This window comes from Ammodytes marinus (genome assembly GCF_949987685.1).
Source record: "Ammodytes marinus genome assembly, chromosome: 1".
Classification (NCBI taxonomy): domain Eukaryota; kingdom Metazoa; phylum Chordata; class Actinopteri; order Uranoscopiformes; family Ammodytidae; genus Ammodytes; species Ammodytes marinus.
This window is the reverse complement of record NC_137230.1, coordinates 8973088-8997966: the sequence shown is the minus strand read 5'-3', so window position 1 is coordinate 8997966 and position 24879 is coordinate 8973088. Positions and strand designations below refer to the sequence as shown.

The following is a 24879-nucleotide window of genomic DNA, read 5'->3' as shown; positions in this document are numbered from 1 at the left end:
GAGATGTCCAACATTTTCTAGTAGATGAAAGGTTAATCTTGTAAATATAAAAGTTACCACAATAGAGTCTGTTCTCTCCAAAATGGACACCAGCACTCTTAAAGGCTCACAAGTTGAAATTGACGTGTCAGCCTCAGTTGCATGTCTGCAATCTAAATGTAAAACGTGACAAAGGTAAAATACAAATTGTGTTGTAAATCAAACCTTGAGACAGTCACTTACAAGTATTACCTCATGTACCCGTCTAAATTTGTGTCCATTTCTTATTTGTTTACTGTCTGACATTGTCACACCACCTACTTTACATCATCGTGTGCTGCTGTGCTGTTGCAAACAGGCCAGCTGTCAAGTACTTTACATTTGTGGAAATGTGATGCAGCCACGAGTAATTTGTTGTTGACCGACAGTTCAATGGGTTCCACTCTGCAAAGCCTCCAGCAGTGTGAGCATTTTCTCTGAGCTTATACTGTATATTTGCATACCCAGTAGGTCACATTTCCATATTTTTTCCCCTTTGTTTCTTTTTTGCCTGTAGATCTGCTCTACCATAAAAATACTTTACTGAGCCTGTGTCAAGGTTCGATAGCCATAGCTGCACTACTTGTGATGTTGACTGGAACATCTTTTTTTTAAGGAGACAAGACTTAAACTGGTGGAAACTTAGTATACCGCTGGACCCTGTATGCGGTTCATCTGCTATATACTGGCCGTGTCTATAATGTGAATTCCTGGGTATTAAATGTTTATCTGCAATTATCTGTATTGGTTCCTCCTATACTATTTATTCTTATAGTGTGCTTCTTATAGTGTGCTTAAGTAGCAGATCACATGACATAGTGAAGATACGTCAACGATTTTAAGAATGCAGCTACAAGAACAATGTATTCCACTGCTATCTGAAGATGTTCGTTTTGATGAGAACATATTTGTATTTTTTCAAATTCTAGCTATTCTATTTACTCCCTTTGGTCTTTCATTTGTTTGCACACTGATCTTAGTGGTTGGCTCTACTGGACACTTTCAGACGATTGACAGTTTAACGTATAGCCGAGGTGGGGCCCACCTGTATAGAATTACGCAACACAAGTCACATTTCTGCCTATACATTTTGAGAGAGCATATTTCTTGCCCATCCTCTTTGTGCATTGCTGTAGAAGTGCCTGTGAGTACTAGAATACTATACGTACAGCATTTACGCAATAACAACTGCATTCTGAAATAACCGCCACACGGCTGCCTCATAACAGACGTAAAAGCATTTAGTTTGTATATTGCAGTGCTCTCTATGCTGCATACAGAGCTGTTGTGTGGTACTACTTGACTTACCAGACTTGGAATTTGATGGGAATGTTGTTTACTGGTTAAAGTCTATAATGCTGTCCGTTGTAGAGTGCGATAGGAGCTGTGGTTTAATGCTGGATTGGTAAATTGAATATCCCTCCGGACAATTAATGACATCCTGATTTTAAATGGACAAACATGTATCTGGGCCAGGCTAAATAGTGGTCGCCGCAAGTAAAAGTAGCCTTTTATTTTCCTCTGGTAGACACTGTGCCAGCAGCAGGTCTTTAATCTGTGGATGGCCTTGTGCTTATGGGCCTACACTTGGACCATTCTTCTGTTTACATAACCCCAGACTTTGCCACAGTAGTTTTAAGAAACTGGAAACGGCAGTCTCAGTTGAGCACCAGCCCCTCTCTGGTGATTTCCGCTCAATACAAGCGTTTATTTATCCAGGGAAAGCTGACAGAGTAACAATCAGCTGAACATTCTCACAGTTGCTTGCAAATGTTAGGTGTCAAGTTCAAACGACGCTGTGATTCTTAGGTTGAGATTCAGCTAACAAGTGTTTATGAGAGTGTGAGTGAAATGTCCAAGATGGTAACTTAAGTTGCTACTAAAGCAAAGAGGTAGACTTGTAACTCCATCAAGATACCAATATGCTTCATTGAAGAGGAGCCCAGGGAGGCTGATCTGTGCCATTGTAAGACTGTGATTTAAGCTCCTTACATCTTGATTGGCTTACACAGCAGTGCAATTGTGAGTCAGTCTTGTTCTTTCACTGGATCCAGCCAGTCTCTCATCCAGAGATTGTGGTGCACTTGAAAATAAATTGAAATTATCTAAATTGCAAACAAAAAAAGTAAAGCCCAGAGAAGCTGCACGATCGCTAAAAACATGTGAAAAACTCTCCCGCAAAAGAAACAAATGATGACAAGCAGACACCCAAATGAATCATACAAGCTACAGCATAGCCCTCAGAGAAAAGCCTTGTTTTCCACAATATGACAATTTCAAACTTTGATCATTTATAATTTAAACATTTCTTGTTTTTTTTTATCCAGCAGCACCGTTTCACATCACTGCCTGCCTGCCCCCCCCTCCACTGATGTTTTCCCCCCCTGACATATTTAGCGTAGGCGTAATCTTTTCTTCACTGCTGCCTCTCTCTCTGGAGGTGGGAGAGACACCTTTTGATTGTCTTGACAGAGATGGTTTGTTTTCCAACACCTTTGAGAAGACGTGCCCCATATGACACAGACTTGGCATAGGATGTTATTTGACGCCTATATGCAGTTATACTTTCTTGAACAGAGCAATGTGGCTTCAGGGTTCTCCATGTTGGCATAGTAAAGAAACAAAAGTGAACATTGCTTTATATACTCAAAGTATATTATGAACAAGCAGGGATTTGTCTGGTATAGGCACGGCGCATTAAATATTAATCAATGGTAGTCAACAGAAACCCATAGTCACTTTATCGCTTTAGTGTAGATTCATCTCGGCTTTCCTTTGTAATAAATCCAGCACTGTAACTAACTGATAATATAAGTTAACTGACATGGCAAATGAAAAAGCGATGCTTCAGTCTAAGTGTGTGTTGCCATGAAACTGTCTCACTCTCCAGCATCTCATGTTGATCAGGAAGAGAACATTTAGAAGCAGAAGTGATATCGACTAGTGTGTGGTAGTAGGCCTACATCTGGGAACTGGAGTGAACTAGAACGCTATATACTGTGCATGTTTGACCTTAACGTATGAAGAGCCAGGGTTTGTTTATCAAACTATAGCTTTGTTTTGAACACTAGGTTTTCAGAAAGATGGAGCTGGAGAAATAGAGATATGGTTGTTTTTCTCAGACTTTGGGAGTCTTTTAATCACACCGGGGGGACCCATATTAATGTTGAAAAGCCATAAAAAGTGATTTTCTTTTGCATAATAGGTGACCTTTAAAGGCATACAATGGTGCAGCATCTTGGCGTCTGATAAACTTTCAAAACTTGACTTCCTGGCTCATGTTCCGTTCTGACCGGTAACCATAGCAACGTGCCCAAACACACGTAGCCCTTTGTGCCCTTTTTTTTCCTTTTTTTGACACAGTGCCATTGTTGGGTTGAACACAGTCTTGGGTTTTTAACATAGATATTAAACCAGGCTAAACCAGGCTGATGTTACACTCTGCAGGGTGGCATAACACCTTCTACCTCGGCGCCTAACACATACGGTATCACAATGCTTAACGTTTCAAGAAATGGAACAGAAGAAGAAGAACTCTTTTCCACTCAAGGCCGTGAACACTACTTGACTAAGTAAAGCGGAGCAATGTGAGCAGCAGTGTGATGCTGAAGCTCTTGAATAGCTCCAAGGCATTCCTCAGCACTGGATAGATAGAGAGAGATAAGAATAGCACTCACTTGTCTCTATCCTATATTGGCCAGTTCTAGTGTGTGGCTGTGGGTTGGAGAGCCGCACTGCTCTGTTGGTGAAGAATGGGAAAAGCGGCTGCCCTCTGGGTGCAGCGGAGCAGCCCGGCCTTGGATTATATTTGGCTCCGTCAGTTTGCATACAGATCTGCAATGCTCTGCAATTAGGCTGTTTCCTGTTTCAGACAGGATATGGCTGTGCTGTGAAGCTTGGCCATTGATGCTCCCAGGGACCGTGCTAGGCTATCCAGCAGTTAGCCTGGCCATCTGAAGTAGACGCATTGTTTTAATTGCTCTGAAATCAGACTGAGAGCACTAAGTTACTTCAAGTGGAGAACAATTCGCTCACACACTATGGGCTCTTCATAATTGTGATCACTTCAGACATGCAATATAATCTGGGGGGGGGGGGGGGGGGGCATCAAAGAACACATTTTATCAGGATAGTTAAGCTATGCATTATGTTTGAGTTGTTTAGTAGTGCTTTGTTCACTGTGTTTATCTAATGTGATGAGGAAGAGTGGCTGTAGTAAATTGATTGAGTGACCATAGAATACCCCTGCTGCTCTCATCAGACTCCCAGCTACAGCCCCTCCCTATCTCATAGTACACAGCACTGGAAAATATGCGTCAGCCACTTCCTCCATCTCCCTGCCCACTTCAGCTTCCTGTTCTCTGGACTGGTCGGAAGTGAGATGCTTTGAATGGAGTCTTACTATTATTCAGTTACTGTTGCACCATTAAACTGCTGTAGTATTTAGTATACTGCGACTGATCCACAATGAAGCATCACAGTGAAATAACCTTTCTTAGGTATGGCTGTGTGGCAGTGTAAAAACGCTTAAAAAGCAACCAACCACACACACACATTTACTCTTTAAGGCACACAAGAGCACACACACAGATATGGATTTATATGTGGACACATGTACACACCCACTCTGTCAGACACACATTAGCACCTTATACAATCTTTCTCCCACTTTCAGCCGAACTCTTTGACACCCCTCTAGGCAAACACTCACACCATATCGCTCACGCAGCCTTAGGTGCAAACGTGTTCTGCCTCTAAGCATTTAGTTTTTGTCTTCACATTATTTCTCCTGTGTCTCCTGTAACTGTCTTTTTATCAAACTGTATTTCTGGAAATAATTTAAAAAATGAGCAATGGGGAGCATGGATTTATCATTGCCAATTTCAGAATGTAGCTTGCATTTAGCAAATAGAATGAACAGATTTTTGGATGTGTTTCTGATGATTTGCCCCTTTTTTCTTTTGTTCCAGCTCTGATGGTACTAGCTGGACAGTGACCGCTTCCTGCCTAAGGACACCTGCTGCCCAAATTCCCCTCACCATGTCTGGGATACTCGTAAGTCAAACACATATGGCAGTTTGCTTTAAAAAAAACTATCATCCAAGGAGTCAATATACTCCAACACCAGCATTAACTTACTGTTGTATTTGAAGCACTCACTTGTCTTAATTTTGTCATCCATATTAAGCAACGCTGCACCACACCCCTCCTTGATCTGCCAAAGGTTTTTGACTCTATTGATCAGTGTCCTTTCTAGTCTGTCTCCAATAAAAAATGAGCTTTATATACTATCTATGGCTAAGACACGCCAAAACTGAGTCTCCAGTCCTCCTCACCCCACTTCACTTACATGGTTATCACACACACACTTTGCTGCTTCAGATTAACACTCCATATAAGTAAGGAATGTAGAAGTTAAACGGTAAAGTGGGGTACAAGTTGCAACTTATGATTATCTCCATTTCAATGAATCAGCCTTTTGTTTTGATGAATCACTAAAATAGTGCAACGTTTCAATCACAGTTTCAATGTGACATTTTAAGTCAAACCAATTATCCAAAGTCAAAAGATATTCAGATTTCAATTAGATGATGATAATAATAATATCAAAGAGAACCTTCCCATTGGAGAAGTAGTGGATAGATAATTGTTGGTGTTCTTTCAGCAGTCTGTGCATAGCAGGCACTCTGCATTTTTACAATATAACTTGAGCAGTAAACTGAAACACAAAATGAGAGAATATAAACAGAAGCACATTGCTATATATTGTTAGCGACCAATATTCCAAATATACCTTTACAGAACTTGTATTGCCCAGCCTAAAAAACCTTCTTGTAATATGAGTCCATTTACATCCACACATGTAAGCAATGCATGCACACACTCAAGGGAATGCATGCATGACTCCGAGGTGCTGAAATGAAGCCCCATCTTAATGTACATGTACATAGCTGGTGAGAGCACACATACATCAAAGTGTCTGGCACAGTTTTAGTGGTTTCACATTACCTGTCTGTCTGTGGTTCTGCTAATGCTTCTCAAGTTCTGCCCTCAGAGTAGGACTACTTCCTCTCTTGCATTATGATCTGCCCACACACACACACACATGACCTTATTGATCATGGTTTTTTTTTCTATACCTCACACCAAAGTGCTTCTGTACTGTTTTTTTCTGACTATGAATGTTATGTTTTTGACTGTGAATGTATCCAGGCTGCAACTAATACTTCATGATGCAATGCCTCAATCAATATCCATGTCGGTATACAGTGGCTTTCTCTAGGTCAAGAGATCACATAAAGCTCTAATATATTATATTTTTGCGGGGGCGGCGGTGTGACCTATTGGCAATCTTACCAAGACTAAAAGGTCAAAAATGAATTTACTGTTGTGCACATATACCAGCATCCATCCAGAAAACACAGACCTTTGAGCAACACATTTGGTAATCTGTCGGACTGACTTGTAGGTCGCCCAAGAAGTGAACTACAGTAGGTGTACAGACTTTGCCTGTGACTATGTTGGGGAAGACAGTTACATTGTTATACTATTTCAAAATGTATAATAAGACCACGATTAAGGGTTACTTTTCTTTTAAGAAGCACATACAAAGAAAGCCTTTGTTGTCTCTGAAATATGTGAATGCAACATCAGGTTTAATGTAGCCCCCATCCCCCCCCCCCCACCCAGTTGCTTTGCATCTTCCATTAAGCATCGTTTCAAACTACTTAAGATCCTCGAAAGGAAATCTCCCTGGAATGACATTCTATCTAGAAAATCCTATTTTCATGAATAAAGTCCTTTGGTTCAAGTGACCGAATGGATATTAATAACAGTGGAGAAGCAGCGTTGTTCTTTATCTGCATTCCCCCAGACAGACATCCCCTGCATCCCCAAACATTCCCCATCATTGTGTATTGACTGATACTACAGTACATCATTCAGCTCTACCCTACCGTGTGATGTCGGTGAAGCTTGTGCAAGGACCTTACTGCTACCCACACCTGCTGCTGCTTTGTGCTGTGGATTTTCTCATTTATTCTTTTGTAGTATGTTTTTGATCGCAGCGCCGTGCTAATCTCACAGTGCAAAGTGACAGTACTCATCATCCTTGCTGGCTTTTACAATTGTAATGTCATCATGTAGCTAGCTTCCTCTCTTACAGCATTCAGAGTAACTGACAATGATCGCAACTAACCTTTCAAGAAATGTTAAAGTGGTAGAATTACTTTTTAAAGGTTGGTTTGCTGCTGTTTGCTTTTGTGATAATTCTCCAGAGAACAGGCAAAGACTCTCACAGGAAGCACGGATGGGTTTGGTTTTCAAAAGACACAGCACACCCACAACATTTCTGTTTGAAATCTTCTTTGTTTTGTTTTGAGGTTGAATAGAAATCTCCTCAGGTCAACGTTAATATCTACCTTATAATTAGCTAATGCCAAAGACATATGCAGATTGACAAAGGTGGATGTTATCCAACATGCATGCTTTAGTGTTATGAAATATGTTTAATTTATTACTTTTAAATACCACCACTTATTTCCATGTCCCCCTTAGTGGCTTGTTACCTCTATATTTAATCCTTTGTAAAGTGTGTTGTAACTCGTCAGTCTCAGACACCTCAGTTCAGCAGAGTTAACTTCCGTCGCTTTGATTAATGTCATGTTCCTCTCTGTCCTGTGTGATGTAGGTACCATGGGCGACTGGCACAGAGTGTGTGGCCAAATACAACTTCCAGACAGCCAACGAACAGGACCTGCCTTTCTGTAAAGGAGACGTGCTGAGCATTATCGGAGTCACCAGGGTAAGTAGGCAGGTGGCTCGGACTGTTATTGAAAATGTGTCAGGTTTCCCCCCCAAAGCTGCTATCATGGCTGCATATTGATAATTACTCCAGGAATGAGTTAAGGGTTAATCAATGAGACTTTTATGTGTGTGTCTGTGAGGTTCCACATTTAAGTATATGTAATAAAGGATATGTTAGTTTTAATTTCCCAAGTTGCTAATCATACTGGAATTCTTCAATTGCCAAATAGTATTGGACAAGTTAAAGTTCATTGATATACTATGTACTATTTATGCTGTCACTCAAGCAGTACCATTCTCAACCCACTCAGTGCTTGTTTCTTGCGTTCCCACCACTCATCTCAACACTAGCCCAGCTAAAGTTGTCTTTGCTATCCTAATACATTTGTGTACATCTCAGGAACCAACTCATATTGGTGATTACAGGCCATAGCTTCTTCTAATAACTTGAGATAGCCAATGCAGCAATTTCATATAACTGAATTGTTCATGAGACAGTATAGCTCTAGTAACTAAAGCAATTGTTTACTGTCTCTGTGATACTGTGCCTACACTATCTATATTAATATAGGACTCCTGTCTCAACATTAGGATTGCTTTTCATATTTATTGTATTTCATTATAAGTACCATTACAAAACCAACAATGTAGTTATAGATAAAGTGGGGCCATACCTCTAATGCTGATATCCTAATGCAGTTATGTCGGCAATGCACCAAACAAACAAAGCGCTACATGATGCACTATATCAATGTGTAATGCCTGTGAACATTGTTAAATCTAATCCCCCTGTAGCCCTGTAGTCTCTGGGTTTGATTTTAGCTAGTGGTACACACTCTGGCTCATGTTGGTGCCTGCATCCATCCTCCACTATGCGTTACTGTGCATTGGTCCCATAAGCTGCAGGTTTAAGCACCAGTATTCAGCTTTGTGTTTTTGCTCGTTTCAGGATCCCAACTGGTACAGAGCGAGGAACACAGTGGGCAGAGAGGGCACCATCCCCGCTAACTATGTCCAGAAGAGGGAAGGAGTCAAGTCAGGAGGCAAACTCAGTCTTATGCCGTAAGTAACAAGAGTGAAGGAGAAAGTGTAAAAGTGTGTGGTTTGGTGGCTGGGTGTGTCATTTAAATACACATGCTCAGACAGTTAACATAGACAATGCTTGAATTTAGTTTTTGTTGCATTTTACACTGTTGTGTAATGTTTTAGGTCCACTTGAACCTTTTTTCTTTAGCTTTGTAAGTTCGGCTAAAGTTGCAGTAGAACAGCAATGTTAGACTAGACATCATTTCTATAATAGGCCGCTGTAGCATGAAATCCAGATTGTGTGATATGACGCTATGCAGCAGTCATAACATTGTTAGCTATGGCTGTTGTGTTTACTCTTTGTGTGTGTCTTTCCCCCTTGTACACTTCTGTTCCCTGCTGCGAGGCAAAGTGTAGTGTTGATTTCAAAATTCAGACAACACTTTTTTGTCTGTTTTGTTCCTAGTCTTGTGTCTGGCTGCCACGGAGGCCAGCAGCGGCCACGCACCACATTTGAATGGGGCTCTTTGAAACACCCAGCTATTTCAAACAGAGGAAAACAGAGCGAGAGGCATATGCAAATGAAAGGAGACAGGAAGGATGAGAGCATACACAGGGCTTGCTACAGTATCATCGCATAGCTATGAGGTGTCGTCATCTGAATAGAACCAAAGCCTTTCCCCTCAACTGATGTATCGTAACCCAGTATTTAAACCTTGCAGATTAGGAGGATTTTTTTTTTTTTTTTCAGTGTGATGTGAGGAGATGTAGGATTTGAATACGAGGTTAGTCACTCTCCTGGGGGAAGTGGTGCACCCTGGGACATGCTCCACTATCGACTGTATTTTAATGAAGCAGCGTTCGGAAAGAATCTTTTTATAAATATTAATTTGTTTTCAGATTTGACTTTTGTGCGGTTACAGAAAACACTGCTCTGTATGTTTGATGTGTTGTTGTTGTTGTTTTTCTGGTTGGTCCTCTTGTTTTCCAGAAAGACCGATTTTGGTTTGTGACATAGCAGACCCATCCGGAGATCAGTCAGTGGGTAACACTTTTAGGCGTTCACACTGTTTAACATCTGTAGTTAAACAGTGCTTTATGTAGATGCTTGTATGGCACTGTGACATCTTGTTGTGCAGGATACATTTATAGGACACTTTTGACCCCCTTTTGTCTGCCTTCTTCAACCGCTGAACGCTTTAACATCTCCGTTTGCCACCACTCATTCTGCCTGTCCCCACCATTTAAAACATGGTCACAGGGTCATCCAGCTCTGGCATGTTGCGTGCGTGCATGTGCGGTCTGCAGAAGCCCAGTTGTAAATTTAAATTAGCCTAGTACAACTTTGAGGGCTTTGCAAACCCCACAACAAACAGCCTGGCGACTGAACTCCCATGGTGGCTCTGAATTAGATATAACCTGACATAGAGACAGTCACATTGATTGATCATGTGATTATTCCTGGCTTTAGTATGGACGTTGCCAGGTTTTCGTCACAGTAGGTTTTCCTGGTAAATGTTTTTCCTTGAGATGAACAAGACGTGCACAAAGATGTTGATTGCTGACAGTCAATACTACAGGATATTCTGACCTTGAGTTCAGTCATAGGAATGGGCTTCTAAATATTTAGTAAGGTTGCACTTGCTGTCTGTCTTGGAAGTCCTTTTTTGAGATTTATTTTATCAAGCCATCGAAAGTGGAGCCACTGGCTGTTGCTCACACTCACAGGGAGGGAGGGACTACTAGTGGATTGTGTTGTTGTTTATCAGTAACAGATGAAGACCACTCCCGCTCTCTGTGTTGCATAAGGATTCAGCTGTGGTCTTGAGTCCCCCCATGTGCTCCCCCTGACCAATTGGTATTTGCTGCCGAGTTTCTCTGGCCTTCTTCACTAGCACCTAACGACCTGCCTTCTCTGCTGCCCCCTTGTGGCACACATCCACCTCACATAACAGCACCATTCCTAAAGAAAGGGGGTCTTCAACTTCCTCATTACCCTTTTATCCCCACCAAGTTGTTAGCTGCATTTTGTGTGTGTTTTTTTTTTCTCCCATTATGATGCAATGTATGAAAAATTGCAGTCAATTGCCATGGACAAAACGGCTAGTGTATGTGTCAACTAAAGGGCTTTGTGTATGTGTGTGGGTCATCCACGCTTGGCGCCCTGCTCTGGGATTAGTGGGAGTTACGGAGCTGCTGTCCGTCGGAGAAGCTGCCTGCACTGATCTAATCAACTCCACCCGTATTAAGCCGCTTTGCCACAAGCACCACGGCTGTATGGGGAGGAGGAAGAGGAAGGAGGGACAGAGGCAGGGACAGGAAAACGGGCTAAATCAATTATAGTTGTTGTTCACAGGCCAAGATGGATAGAGAGACTCTGTAAACTGCTACTGTTAGCGGCTAATACGGCCCTGTACACAGGGAGGGTGAGCCATCGATGGGATACTAGGCTGCATTGAGGGACTCTGACGGTTTCATAGTCCAGCTGTATTTGTTTGTGTGTAAATCACAGGTAACAATTAGTTAATTTAATTTCATACAGAAACACAAAGGTCCTAATACATATGTGTATGCTAGCATAGAGGAAGTTTATATAGACCATCCTCAGTTATGTTACACATCATGGCAATCCCCCTATCATTGTTTCAGAAACCTGAATGTGCTAGATTGAGGAGCCTTTTTCTTGGTTTCTGAAAATTCTGTGATTGTAAATGGTCTAACTAGGAACCACAGGCTGAAATGACATGTAGTTTATGAAAGGACAGCCGCACACAGATGATCACACACACCTGGATACTCATGTCATCATGTGAACAGGGACAGGATACTGTGTTCTGATCATGTAAACAGGGACACTACTAACCAGCTGTCTCTGTCTTCACATCATGTTCACAAATGTGATCACATCCAGGATAAGACTGAAATCCAGGATACTAATGTACATGCAAATGATCCCGCTGTAATGCAGCTGTGTAATCCATCCATTATAGATCCATATCCACCAGGCCATATTGTGAGGCTGGAGCAGGGTTATATATAGCTAGCCTCTAAATAAAGAAGCTTTATTTGTAGCACAATAAGTGGTCAGCATTTAAGCATAACAGAAGCTTAAGTATATATTTGTTTTACTGCAATGTGTTTCTAATGCCTCGTTTCCACCGAGTAGAGCGGGTCGGATCGGAGCGGTTCGGTCCGGGTAGTTTGGCTTTTCATTTGCCAAAAATTGGGTAGGGTACGATTTAAGCGCACCTAACCGCTCTGAGCCGCTCCTAATCTCAGTACTCCTCCGTAGGGGTACTAGCCACCTGAAAGGGTGCCAAAAATGCGAAGCTACACAGTGCCGTCATTTGATTGGTCGAAAGAATCATTTCCGCCATGTGTAGGCTATTCATCTCGGCAAGAGTGTAGAGTCTTGTGTTTTGGCGAAAATGTGAGCACAGCACTGTTTATTGTGTGGTGTTTTTCCTCGTCAATAAATTAATCAGTTGGTTACACTCATAGATAGGTTACACTGTGTCCCACTGCTAGTCACGTAGCTGCCGCAGCCAGCACTGTTTGCTCACCGTCTCTATGAGTTGCACCGAGCCGTCTCTGTGTGTTTACGCCATAGCCTAGATAGTAGTAAATACACGCTCACAACAACACGGGGGGAATAAATAAAGAAGCGGCTGGTTTGACCAAGCAAAAACGAGAGACCGCTGGCTTGACCACAGTTGGTCGAAATAATCATTTCCGCCGTGTGTAGTCACCTCGGCTAGAGTGAAGGGAGTCTTGTGTTTTGGCGAAAATGTGAGCGCAGCACTGTTTATTGTGTGGTGTTTTTCCTCGTCATTAAAAGAATCAGTTGGCTACACTGTGTCCCACTGCTACGATGTCACGTAGCTGCCGCAGCCAGCGCTGTTCGCTCACTGTCTCTATCAGTTGCACCGAGCCGTCTTTGTGCCCACAACAACAAGGGGGGAATAAATAAAGAAGCGGCTGGTTTGACCAAGCAAAAACGAGAGACCGCTGGCTTGACCACAGTTGTTCCACAGCCCGATAGTTTGACCCACATTCTGGCGGCGGCTGTCGCAGTCCAGCATAAACCCCGCCCTACCAGTAAGGGTAGGGTCGGCGGTGGAAACATCACCGAGATTCTTAAAAGTGAGCTGTCCCGCTCTGAGCCGCTCCGACCCGACCCGCTCTACTCGGTGGAAACGAGGCATAATAGTCCATCTCTTGGTCTCGCTGACCTCAGACAGGAGTGTATGACTTGTGTGTGTTCCGTCCTGCCCACCACCTTATCTGAGCAGTTCTCGCACTTTCCTGTTTTTGCCGTGTCTGTGTGTCTTTTTCCGACTCTGCCTCTGGCCGTGTGTGTGTGTGTGTGTGTGTGTGTGTGTGTGTGTGTGTGTGTGTGTGTGTGTGTGTGTGTGTGTGTGTGTGTGTGTGTGTGTGTGTGTGTGTGTGTGTGTGTGTGTGTGTGTGTGTGTGTGTGTGTGTGTGTGTGTGTGTGTGTGTGTGTGTGTGTGTGTGTGTGTGTGTGTGTGTGTGTGTGTGTGTGTGTGTGTGTGTGTGTGTGTGTGCGTGATTGTGTCCGCACGTTTCCTGTTGTTTGGGTTCAGGTACTTTCTCACTGACTCCTTGAGCAGAGTCGGCCCGGCCCCTGCACCGCTCCAGCTGAACAGCCTGGAAGTGCTGCTGCTGGCTTCCCATGTCCGCCCCACTCTTGTTTTTCACTCCTCATTAGAGAGGAGGGCAATGGGCCGTGACACGTGGAAGTGGATCTCTCTCTCTGTCTGCTCGCAGTAGCAAATGGGAAAATTGAGTTTAGTGAAAAATGAAAAACCTGTTTTCGAGCTGTTGTAGGAAGTGTTGAAGTACTTTAATTGTTATCCACAAGAACTGGCACATGTAGTGTTTCTGTGCATGGATTTGACTTTCAAGACCTTACGAGTGAGGACATTGTGTCCAGTTCTCACTTTGAAGGTCTCATCTAGGCTTATGATCTCGCCTAGATGAGACCTTATCTAGCGCTTTTAAATTTGAGAAACAGGTCAGTGGAGTTGTTAAGAGAAGTTTTTACCACCTGAGAACACTAGCCAAGCTAAAATCATACCTGCCTCGGAGTGACCTGGAGAGAGCTATTCACGCTTTCATCACATCACAGCTGGACTATTGTAACGCCCTCTACACTGGCATGGATCAATTGCAGCTTCGCCGCCTGCAGTTGGTCCAAAACTCTGCCGCCCGACTCCTCACCTGCACCAAAAAACGTGATCACATCACCCCGGTCCTTGCATCACTCCACTGGCTTCCCATCCGTCACCGTATTGACTTCAAACTCCTTCTAACCGTTTTCAAATCCCTCCATGGTCTGGCCCCTACTTACCTCTCTGACCTCCTACACCACCTCACCCACACCAGAGCACTACGGTCAGCTGACCAACTGCTGCTTGAGGTGCCCAGATCCAGGCTAAAGACCAGGGGTGACAGAGCCTTTGCGGTCGCAGCCCCCAGGCTCTGGAACAGCCTTCCCCTCCACATCCGTGCAGCACAGTCCCTAAATGTTTTTAAATCACTTTTAAAAACCCACCTCTTCTCTCTTGCCTTCCACTAGACTACTCCTGCAGGCATTGTCGTTTTAACCTCTGTGTTGTTGTTGCTTTTATTTTCTTATTTGTTTCTTTTTAATTGTGTTAAATCCTGTTTTTAATGCACTAATTGTTCTTTATGTGAAGCACTTTGGTGGGGCTTAGCCGTCTGTAAATGTGCTATATAAATAAACTTGACTTGACTTGACTTGACTATGATGTGGTTTTACGTTTCATGTTAGAATTAGGTTTATGTTAGGGTTAATGTAAGGGTTGTTGTTAGGAAATCAGTTTTGATGGCTAGGGTAAGTGGCTAGGGAATGCATAATGAGTTTCCCCACAAGTATAGCCATATAAACTTGTGTGTGTGTGCTTTTGAATCTCTATCGCCGTTACCAGATTTCTCCCTTTCTTCTTTCCTTTCTCACGCTATATCTCGGCCTTTCTCCTCCTCCTTGTCCTTTAATGGTCTGTCCCCTTGTCCCTTCCCTTCTAGATGGTTCCACGGTAAGATAACCCGGGAGGCTGCGGAGCGCCTGCTCTACCCTCCAGAGACGGGCCTGTACCTGGTGAGAGAGAGCACCAACTACCCCGGAGACTACACCCTGTGTGTGAGCTGTGACGGCAAGGTGGAGCACTACCGCATCATCTACCACAACGGCAAGCTCACCATCGACGAGGAGGAGTACTTTGAGAACCTCATGCAGCTGGTTGAGGTGAGGTTGGGACAGCACACACACACACACAAGCTGGCAATTAAAGCTCTTGTTTTTTTCCTAATGGATTTTGGTCTGGCTGACGATATTGGTTACTCATTACCAAAGCCAGTGTGTAAACTCAATAGAAAAGGGGGAACTTTAACACAGAGAGGAAAAAAAGTGGAGTTGCTGATAAGGGAAATGAAACATTTGACCTCTGCCCGTGAACGTCATTCCTGTTTCATGTTCCACGAGATACTTCCGCTCTCCTGAAAGTCCAGATGTAAAGCGACACCTTCAGGCAGCTCCCAAAGCATAAAATAAAATCAATCAAAAAGTTACACTGTGTTTAATCATGCAGCAGTATGATTTCATAACTCAAGGCACACACACACACACACACACACACACACACACACACACACACACACACACACGCGCGCACACACACACAGTCAGTGTCCCCATGGAGTTTCAGACTTGAGAACATGCCCATGTTCTTCAAAGAGCTGTCCGACCCTGTCTCTCTCTGCCTTTTACTGGAGTTGGTTCAGAGGAAGGACAGAGTGAGTAGAGGGCAGGACAGGAGACAAGCTGGCACAGTGAAGGAGGGAGGGAGAGAGAGAGAGAGAGAGAGACAGAGAGCGAGGGGGGTTGCATCATCTCAGATAAAAGACAGGAGCTGGATTAGCGGCTATCACACTTTTAATTGGACCTCATCTCTTTGCCTTGCGGGGCGTTGAAAGTCGATGACAGGAATGTGCCAGCTGGCACCGAGTCCATCTACGTCCCGGGTGAATTCTTGTTATCAGCCATCCACAATCTTTATCCTTTCTCTCTCTCTCTCTCTCTCTCTCTCTCTCTCTCTCTCTCTCTCTCTCTCTCTCTCCTTCCCTCTTGTTCACACCCTTCAGGCTTGGTTCTGTCTCCACCTCCTTCCCTCCCTTACGTCTTTATCCTCGTTTTCACTGAGCTGTGCGCTTCAGTGCGGCTCGGGCACACATTTATTTGCGTTTCCACTTTCAAATGGTGGGGAATGGTACAGAAATAAGCAAACTGTGCTGCACATATTTCTGTCACCGTGTCAAAAGGGTGCAGCTACACACTGCAGTCTGTTGATTGGTCAACAGAATAGTAATTCAGTGCGAGAGATAAACCAGCGCTGTTCAACAGCTCTGACCCATAGACTGTATACTCTGACCGCGGCTATTTCAGCCCGTCTGCCAAGTAAGGCCAGTACTGTTGACAGTGGAAACACAAGCCAGATCTAGGGTTACCGTTCTCTGCCGAACCCAAGTCTGCTGCTCAGTGGAAATGAGGCATTTGTGTACCCTCATTGATACCGGACATTGCTTTATTTCCTCCTCTCTTTGCTATCCATCTCAACCTCTTACCTCCTCCCCTACCTTTCCTACTTTCTCTCTCTCTCTCTCTCTCTCTCTGTATCTTTCTCTCTCTCTCTGTATCTTTCTCTGTATCTCTCTCTCTCTCTCTCTCTCTCTCTCCTGTCCTCCTCTCCCCTGGCTGTGTTCCCCTGTGCCTTCTCTTTCTATAATAGCCCTATGAGAAGATTCTTTGCATTCTTGTATGTTTTTCCGGCTTGCTCGCTGTTCCCCTGCCTTGCACTTATTGTCCTTTCACAGCAGGGTCCACATAGACCTACACATACACACTATGTGCATACATAGCTTAAAGACAGACCAGGGCCTCCTTTCTATCAATCACTACAACAACATTGATGTCAGTCACATCTATTGCACTGCAGGCATACTGGTCAAGTGAAACAAAGATGGCTCCATGGGTTATTTACAATGTCTATATGGTATTGTTCCGCTGTGATTACTCCCTACCGTGTTAATTATATATGTGAAGATATTGATTTATCCAGCACCATTGTGTACTGAGAATAACGTCCCTTGTGCATTAAAAGGATAAGGTGAAATAAGGGTAGAATTAAACAAGCAGTGTCAACTATGAAACATTCCAGATCTAAATGTGTGCATTTGTCTGTATCTGTGTGCATAGAGGCTGGTGCTTTGTTGCATGTGAGCATTGTTGTTGAATAATGTGGTGGAACTGAGCCACGCCGTCACCATGCTGTCCCCTGGTGGTCATCATGGTAACTTACATGATGAAGTTATGTTAAAAAAAAATGTATTGTTTAAGTTATTATTTAAAATAACTGGATTATTTAAGTGTATACTTCTTCCTACTCCTTTTCAGGCATATCAATTCAATATGTTTATTTTTTGTTTATTTTTATTTCTTTTGTGAAATCATTTGAATATATTTTTTTATTGTATTTTCATGTTTTTAATTTTTCTTTTTTTGATATGTCTGAAATAAATTGAATCAAATCAAATTGTTAATGGGGTATCCAGTTTAAAATGATCTTACTTGTGTAAATGGAGACTCACTAAACCAGGGATATCTGCTTTCCCACTGCTAAAGTCCAATCTGATGCTGTGGTGATGAGCGGATATTGACGAGGGTTCTGGGGATTTGTTTGGTTTGCCGTGTGTCTTGGGGTGAAAAGGTTGTCTATGCAGTGACCTCTCTCACACCCACTCACTCCTCTTTCTATACTGGTTCCCACAGTGAAGAACAGTCCTACACATACTGTCAATCTTCAGAAGATAAGATGTACTTTATCGGCATTGTATGGACACAGCAAAATGACGTTGGTGGCAGTTGCACTGAATAAATGAAGACGAGATTGAAAAAAAGGTTCCCTTATTAAAGTGTAACTAAACCCCCAAACCTACAAACGGATCACTTTCTGTTTAATTGATGTGTGATTGCAACCCACATCGCTTCCTCTTTCTATTCATGGTTGTGAATTGTGAAGTTTTGATTTTTTTGATGATGATCAAAACAATGCATCTTTAATTGTTTAGTGAGGCCTTGATTCTGTTGCCCTTCAATATTAACCGCTTTCCTCGTTAACATTGACACGTTTTGATCAACGCTCTCTTGTGCTTTCTCTCTTTGGAGGAGAAAGACAGCGCTGATATATCCCGTACACATTAAATAGACGGAGCCCCCCGCACATCCACTTTGAACACAGCCTGGAAAACCTCTGTTCATTCCTACCTTCATGTTGGAAACGTCTGCCTTCACTTTATATTTTTCACATCAAAAGCTTTCATACAGAGTCAGCCTTCAGATTGAATTCATTAATGTCAGTCTCTGTATTGTTTTAATGAGGTCTGAAAGTGTGAGTGAGAGTGAACCATTCCACCGTATACTGCGGAGCTTTTAAACATTTAGACTTTTAAAAGTTTAAACGAATGATTCCCTTTGGTAAAATAACAACCTGGATTTTCTATTGTAATTTCCAACACTTCAATGGTGGAGACAGCGATTTTGGGGCTTTCTTATTGTGAAAATCACTTCTTATTAAAATCAGTGAATATCTCCTGACAACAGCTAACTGTGTTTGCGCTGAAAAAAAAAAATCCCAATGTTAATACACAAGCCTATGTGATCTGTAAACCTGGCCAGTTGCTAGCTACATCAGGCTCCTTTGTTTACATACCCCTTTGTCTTCATGCCATTTTACAGAGCCTAGGCTGCGTATTAAGACTGGATTTTTTTCTTACAGCACACACAGTAGGCACAGGTAGCAGATGGTGAGGTGATATTTTTCAACAGCATTTCCTCCTCTCTTAACTCTGTCCACAGCACTACACCAAAGACGCAGATGGCCTCTGCACCAGGCTGATCAAACCCAAGGTGATGGAGGGGACGGTGGCAGCGCAGGACGAGTTCTCCAGGAGTAAGGACACACAGAGCTCATTGCACTGCTCTATAGGGACAGTGGTATCGAGGCACACTGGGGGCCTTAATGTGCTTCTGATACGCACTTAAAGCCCCCGTTAACCCAAATCCACAAAACCCTTCTGACCGTGTCATGTGGGGAGTTAATTGCAAGATAGTAAAGCATCTGAAAAGAGTTAGGCATATTTATCAATCCAAAGTTAAGGTATTTTCATTTAAGTTTGATCAACTTTACAGAAATGTAGTTTAGATGAGGCGGGTTATTGTATTGTTCTTATCACATATTAAGTGTTTTGAGACAATCACTGCAGTTCTTTGCCCCAACGTTCTATAAAAACATGCCCTCATAGTCCTTTCATAATATTTATGAACATTTATTTTGAATCAGATGTTTGTAGAAGATTATTGAGAGACCCAACTTTGATATCATATTTTGATTTTAACTTTTTTTAGACCAGTTTTCCAAATTCTTTAAACCCTCCATGCATTAAGTCTATGGCTCATACGCAGTGAACTGACAACTACTCCTTCAAGAACTGGCGATCAGCCCAGTCCTAATAGCATTAATCAACACAGGGTAATTAGTCTATGTGTCTGGGGACCACTTCTGGGCTTCACCAGTTCTCAAGGTTAATCTGAGTCTTCCTCCACCTCTGTCTCTCTTCAGCCCCCTTCATTGAAACTTCTGACCTGGCTGATTCTAACAGCAGAGAACTGGGGAACAAGCTACATGTTGGAATAAATCCATGATTTTCCTCACAAATGAAATGTACATCATTCAGAAGAGGATATGTGTGAAACTCACTAATGAAAATGTAGATACATTTTCTCTACAGTTAAAAAGATGTGGTTCGTTGATTTGTGTTGATAATAACAATAAATATCAGGGTTTTTTGGCTCATCAAATGCTACTTCTCCCTGTGTGATTTACGGTGCTGTGATAACACTCACAGAATGATGGTATTCTAAGTGTTATCTGTCCTCTCTTTGGCAGGCGGCTGGGCCTTGAACAGAAAGGAGCTGAAACTCCTGCAGACCATTGGCAAAGGGGAGTTTGGAGGTGAGGAAAATAATTTCCCAAGGATGTCTGCATCTTTTCATTTCATACAGTAGAGCCATCATTACAGAGGGCAAGGTTAGTGTGGATGTTGTACTAAAACTTCACCGTGTCTGTGTCCTTGTCAGATGTGATGGTAGGAGACTACAGAGGGACCAAGGTGGCGGTCAAGTGTATCAAGAATGACGCCACGGCGCAGGCTTTCATCGCAGAGGCCTCCGTCATGACGTAAGATCCTCCAACTATTGCTCTTGACCTTCACTGTGTGTTTGTGTGTGTGTGTGTGTGTGTGTGTGTGTGTGTGTGTGTGTACACTATTGTCTCTCATTTTCTATCGCTTTTCCGAGGTTTCATCAGATTGTTCGAGAAGGAAATGTATTGTTGTGGACACCTTCATGTTTTTCCAGCATGCTAACACTTTTTTATCTGTTCTGTTTTGTTACAGGCAACTGAGGCACAACAACCTGGTGCAGTTGCTAGGGGTTATCGTGGAGGAGAGGGGCAGTCTCTACATCGTCACAGAGTACATGGCTAAGGTCTGTCACACAAGTTTAAGTTTCCTCTTGTGTGTGTGTTTTTTTTTCTTACATGTTAAAAACACATACTTAAAATAAGCTCATATTTTAAAATGTATTTTGTTTATTGAATCAAATGAAAATAATTACATTAAAAAAAAACAAAGCCACTCTATGGGGAATTGTGTCCTGTACTTTCTTCTTGGCCAGGTTATGAGTTCTCCTCTGTGAACTGCTCAATGACAAGAAATAGTCCTGCACATTACAGGACACAACTTAATGCTGAAATGACATGATATGTTTATTAGTGAGCATAAGAGATACTGGCAGGTAGATTATGTTTGCTGTTTCCAATCTTCACGCTAAGCAACTGCTGTGGGTAAAGCTTTTCAGTTACTGTGCAGAGTAGAGCAGAGTGCTTTTGATCTTCTCATCCGTCTCAAAATATGCATATTTCCCAAACATTTGGAACTATTAAATAAGTTCTCTGAATATCTCATCTAATCTCAAATTTCATAGAAAAGACAATAAATCTGTCCTGTTCGTAGCCACTTTAAAGTTTGAAGTTGTAGATTGACTTGAACTCATTGGGAAAAAAAACGTGTTTCAACATGTTCAAAATACACAAACACTCTGGTTGTTTATTTTCTTTTGTCTTTTGTTTGTGTGTTGGTTTTTCAAGTTGTGTGTTTATGTTGTTGTGTTTATGTTGAAAAAGTGAAAACAAAATCCATAAATAAAATATTTAAAAAATCCATAAATAAGATATTCAAAAAATCCATGTTGACATTATGTTCGTCATGTTGTGTCCTAGGGCAGCCTAGTGGACTACCTGCGCTCTCGAGGGCGGACTGTGCTCGGCGGAGACTGCTTACTCAAGTTCTCTCTGTGAGTCACTCTTCATCTTCTGTTCACTCAATACTTCTGTTTGGCTTTGATAGACAGCTGCTCTATTCTTCACGTCAAGAGCCTGAACGGGTGTCTTTATCTTTCATTTAGCGGATGCCGTCACCCATCCATACTTGAAATGAGTGAATCCATTATGTGAGACACTCTGACAATCAGATCAGTAGACATAAATACCATGCATCCATAAGGAAGTGTTTCATGACTCATTCAAGCCATATAACCCTTGAATAAATGTGTTGTTCCCTTGAGAAGTGTTAGGCATTAGATCCAACTGCATGAACATAAGGCAAATGAAGGAGGGAAAGTGATGTTTAGGATATTCTGATGTAGCCTTTTCGACCTCCACCATCTTTTTTTCATTGAAGCCTCAGTAAACCCAAAATCCCCAAAATCCAGCTAACTATGTCATTTTGGGAGTTATTTGCGTGATAGTAAGCATCTTAGCATAGTTAGGCAAATTTAAAGATATTATCATCTAAGATCGATTAACTTTACCGAAATTTGGTTTAGATGAGGCGGGACATACTCTGGTTCTTATGACACATTATGTATGATGAACCAATCAGGCAGTTCTCTGCCCGAACATTCTATTAAAACAATAAATGTTGCCGTGGAGACGGTTTGATACAGACTCGTCCACACCGTCCTTTCAAACATTCTAGACAGTAAAAGCTAGTTTTATTATATTTATGAACTTTATTTTTTGAAAAACACCCAATATTATAACATACTTAGATTTCTTATTTACAGGTTTCCATATTTAAGTATATTTGAATATATCACCAATAACAAACCAACGATGAATGTGACAACCACATCCACAGATACTGTATATGCACATTAACATTGTGGTGTAGATGCACACCAGTTGGTTATATGTACCAGTATATGAACTCACTCCTCATGTCTGCTGTCTCTCTCTCTCTCTCTCTCTCTCTCTGTCCCTGCCAGTGATGTGTGTGAAGCCATGGAGTACCTGGAGATACAAAACTTTGTCCACAGAGACCTGGCAGCTCGTAACGTGCTGGTATCCGACGACAACATCGCCAAGGTCAGTGACTTTGGCCTGGCCAAGGAGGCCTCCTCCATACAGGACACCGCCAAGCTGCCCGTCAAATGGACCTCACCGGAAGCACTAAGAGAGAAGGTGAGACGGGTAGCACACACATGGGCTCTCTATTTGCTGTCATGAATGGTTTGTTTCAGCCAAGATGTAAGCCACGTGTGGAGGTAGCCGTATGTAGATTATGTATGTAACCTGTAAATTAGCAAAATATGATGATGTCATTGTTAATTTTGGATTATTTTTTATTTATTTTTATCTTGAATTTATTTGTTCTCAATATCATGTTAAAGCTCCAAATGATTACAGAATAAGTCGTCTTAAGCCTTATGTGTTTAACTCCCTTTAGAAAGGCAGACTGTCTGTCTGTCTGGTATATTAACCATGCAGCCAGCACAAGGTCTTGACTTTTTGTTGACGGGTATTAAAACATTGTCTGAAATCACTCATACATGCACATTAAGATTGAATGTGTTGGTAAGGGTGATTATGCTTGGAGCCTGGTGTGTTTATAGAAAAGCTTAGACGACTTTAATCTGATATTTTTTGCTCCTGGCGCCGGTTTAGTTCACTATTCCAATGGAGTCACTGGAATCCAATTCTGTTTTATTGCAGCAGTTGAACTAAGAAGCAACCCTGCGTCTCCATTTTCTCACCGGAAAAACCTGAAATAGCACCAAAACAAACAAACAAACAACAAAGCCAGTTGTGATGGAGCGAGAGAGAGAAATAACTCTGCTGCTCTCTACACACCCTTTTATCTAATCCATTGTTTCATTTTTGGCTTCCCTTGTGTTTTTCGTCCAACAGAGGTTTTCCACCAAGTCTGACGTGTGGAGTTATGGAATCCTTCTTTGGGAGATCTACTCCTTTGGGCGCGTGCCTTACCCTAGAATTGTAAGTATAATCCTGAACAGCAGGTTTCTCTGGCTCACTAAGGTCCGAGGTGTACCAGCAGATGGCAGCCATTCATTGCTGGGAGCAAGATTTATTTATTTATTTGCTTTGCAGTGATGCGAGTGATGTTTCTTGACCTCAAAATAATTAGATTTGTGCCATGAAGCCGGTGAAAATGTGACACAAGTGTAAATTAGGAAAATAATCATTTCTGCACGCCTCACCACGTTTACATACGTAGTCGTATGCTATTATGATGGATAACCTCAGCTGGGAAGTCACTTATAGGCTGACACGTTTTTTTTTTTTTTTTTTTTTTATCATCACTGTAGCATTTTATATTTAGCTCTTGAATGTATCTTTCTCACATTCTTTACTTAACGATGATTTGGATGTTCATGTTTTAACTAGACTGTTTTGCTTGACTTTAATATTTTCAAGATGGAGTCAGTGATTATGGGCAATGCTTAAAATCAGTGAATATCTCCTCACGATCCGCTACCTTTCCTTACTGTGTGTGTGCGTTAAAAAGAAAATTTGGTGTAAATACACACCCAAGGCTCTGTAAACGGGCCCCTTTGTCTACATACCCTTTTACATCCCAGTTTACAAAGCCTAGACTGTAACACCTGGTTTAATTCAGCGCAAACACATTATGGACAGGTAGCGGATTGTTATGAGATATCCACTGACAATGAAAATGATTTTGACAACATGTATTCTCTAGTATTGCTGAATCCACCTTCTAACTTTAATGTTTTAACTTCATGGTATTGCTTGATGTTTTGAGGGGGAGGGGTTGGTGCTCATTTGAACCTTTATTCATTTTGGAAGGCAATTTGTGCATAAGCCCGAAATATGAAATATAAATACATTTAATAAAAATAAAAAAGATTATTTAGAGAACTTATATCTCCTTCTCTCTCTCTCTCTCTCTCTCTCTCTCTCTCTCTCTCTCCCCCATAGCCGTTGAAAGAGGTGGTGCCCCGGGTAGAGAAGGGATACAAGATGGACGCCCCCGACGGCTGCCCGCCCGTGGTCTACGACCTGATGAAGCAGTGCTGGACCCTGGACTCGGTGGTGAGGCCCTCCTTCCGCATGCTGAGGGAGAAGATGCAGCATATCAGAGCCAAGGAGCTCTACCTGTGAAGAGGAGCAGGCCCTGGGGAGGATGGGGGGGGGGGACACGAGGAGGAGAGGGGGGGGCCACAGACGCAGCCCGGAACAGCTGTACAGTGGTGGCTGGAGGAAGAAGAGGGACCATGACACCTTCCTCCTGCCCGCCCCAGCCTGTTGACCTATGGGACTGCCTTACTGTGCCCCCCCGACCCCCGAAACCTCAGACATCCGCCAGCCGCTCTCTGCTTCCATACAAGGACTGTTTTACCCGTTTGTGTTGTATAGCTTTTTTGCCGGACAGTTTCCTCTTCTCTCGACGGACGGGCCGCTGCTCTTTCCTCCCTCTTTACCTGCCGCTGCTCACCCCCCTCTCTCTCTATCTCTATCTCTCTCTCTCTCTCTCTCTCTCTCTATCTAT

The 24879-nt window shown here is 42.5% G+C and overlaps 1 protein-coding gene across 1 annotated transcript in view; it reads left to right on the top strand.

The window, feature by feature from the left end:
• Nucleotides 1-24495, top strand: part of cskl (c-src tyrosine kinase-like) — a 50871-nt gene extending 26376 nt beyond the window's left edge. Inside the window, exons 2-13 of the mRNA XM_080039844.1 lie at nt 4989-5073; nt 7709-7822; nt 8774-8886; nt 14920-15139; nt 18806-18899; nt 19896-19961; nt 20087-20186; nt 20404-20494; nt 21288-21361; nt 22334-22529; nt 23256-23342; nt 24309-24495. Coding sequence (XP_079895970.1) covers nt 5059-5073; nt 7709-7822; nt 8774-8886; nt 14920-15139; nt 18806-18899; nt 19896-19961; nt 20087-20186; nt 20404-20494; nt 21288-21361; nt 22334-22529; nt 23256-23342; nt 24309-24491 — 1353 coding nt within the window. The 5' untranslated portion in view covers nt 4989-5058 and the 3' untranslated portion in view covers nt 24492-24495. The remainder of the gene's footprint in view (nt 1-4988; nt 5074-7708; nt 7823-8773; nt 8887-14919; nt 15140-18805; nt 18900-19895; nt 19962-20086; nt 20187-20403; nt 20495-21287; nt 21362-22333; nt 22530-23255; nt 23343-24308) is intronic.
• Nucleotides 24496-24879: the final 384 nt, after the last annotated feature.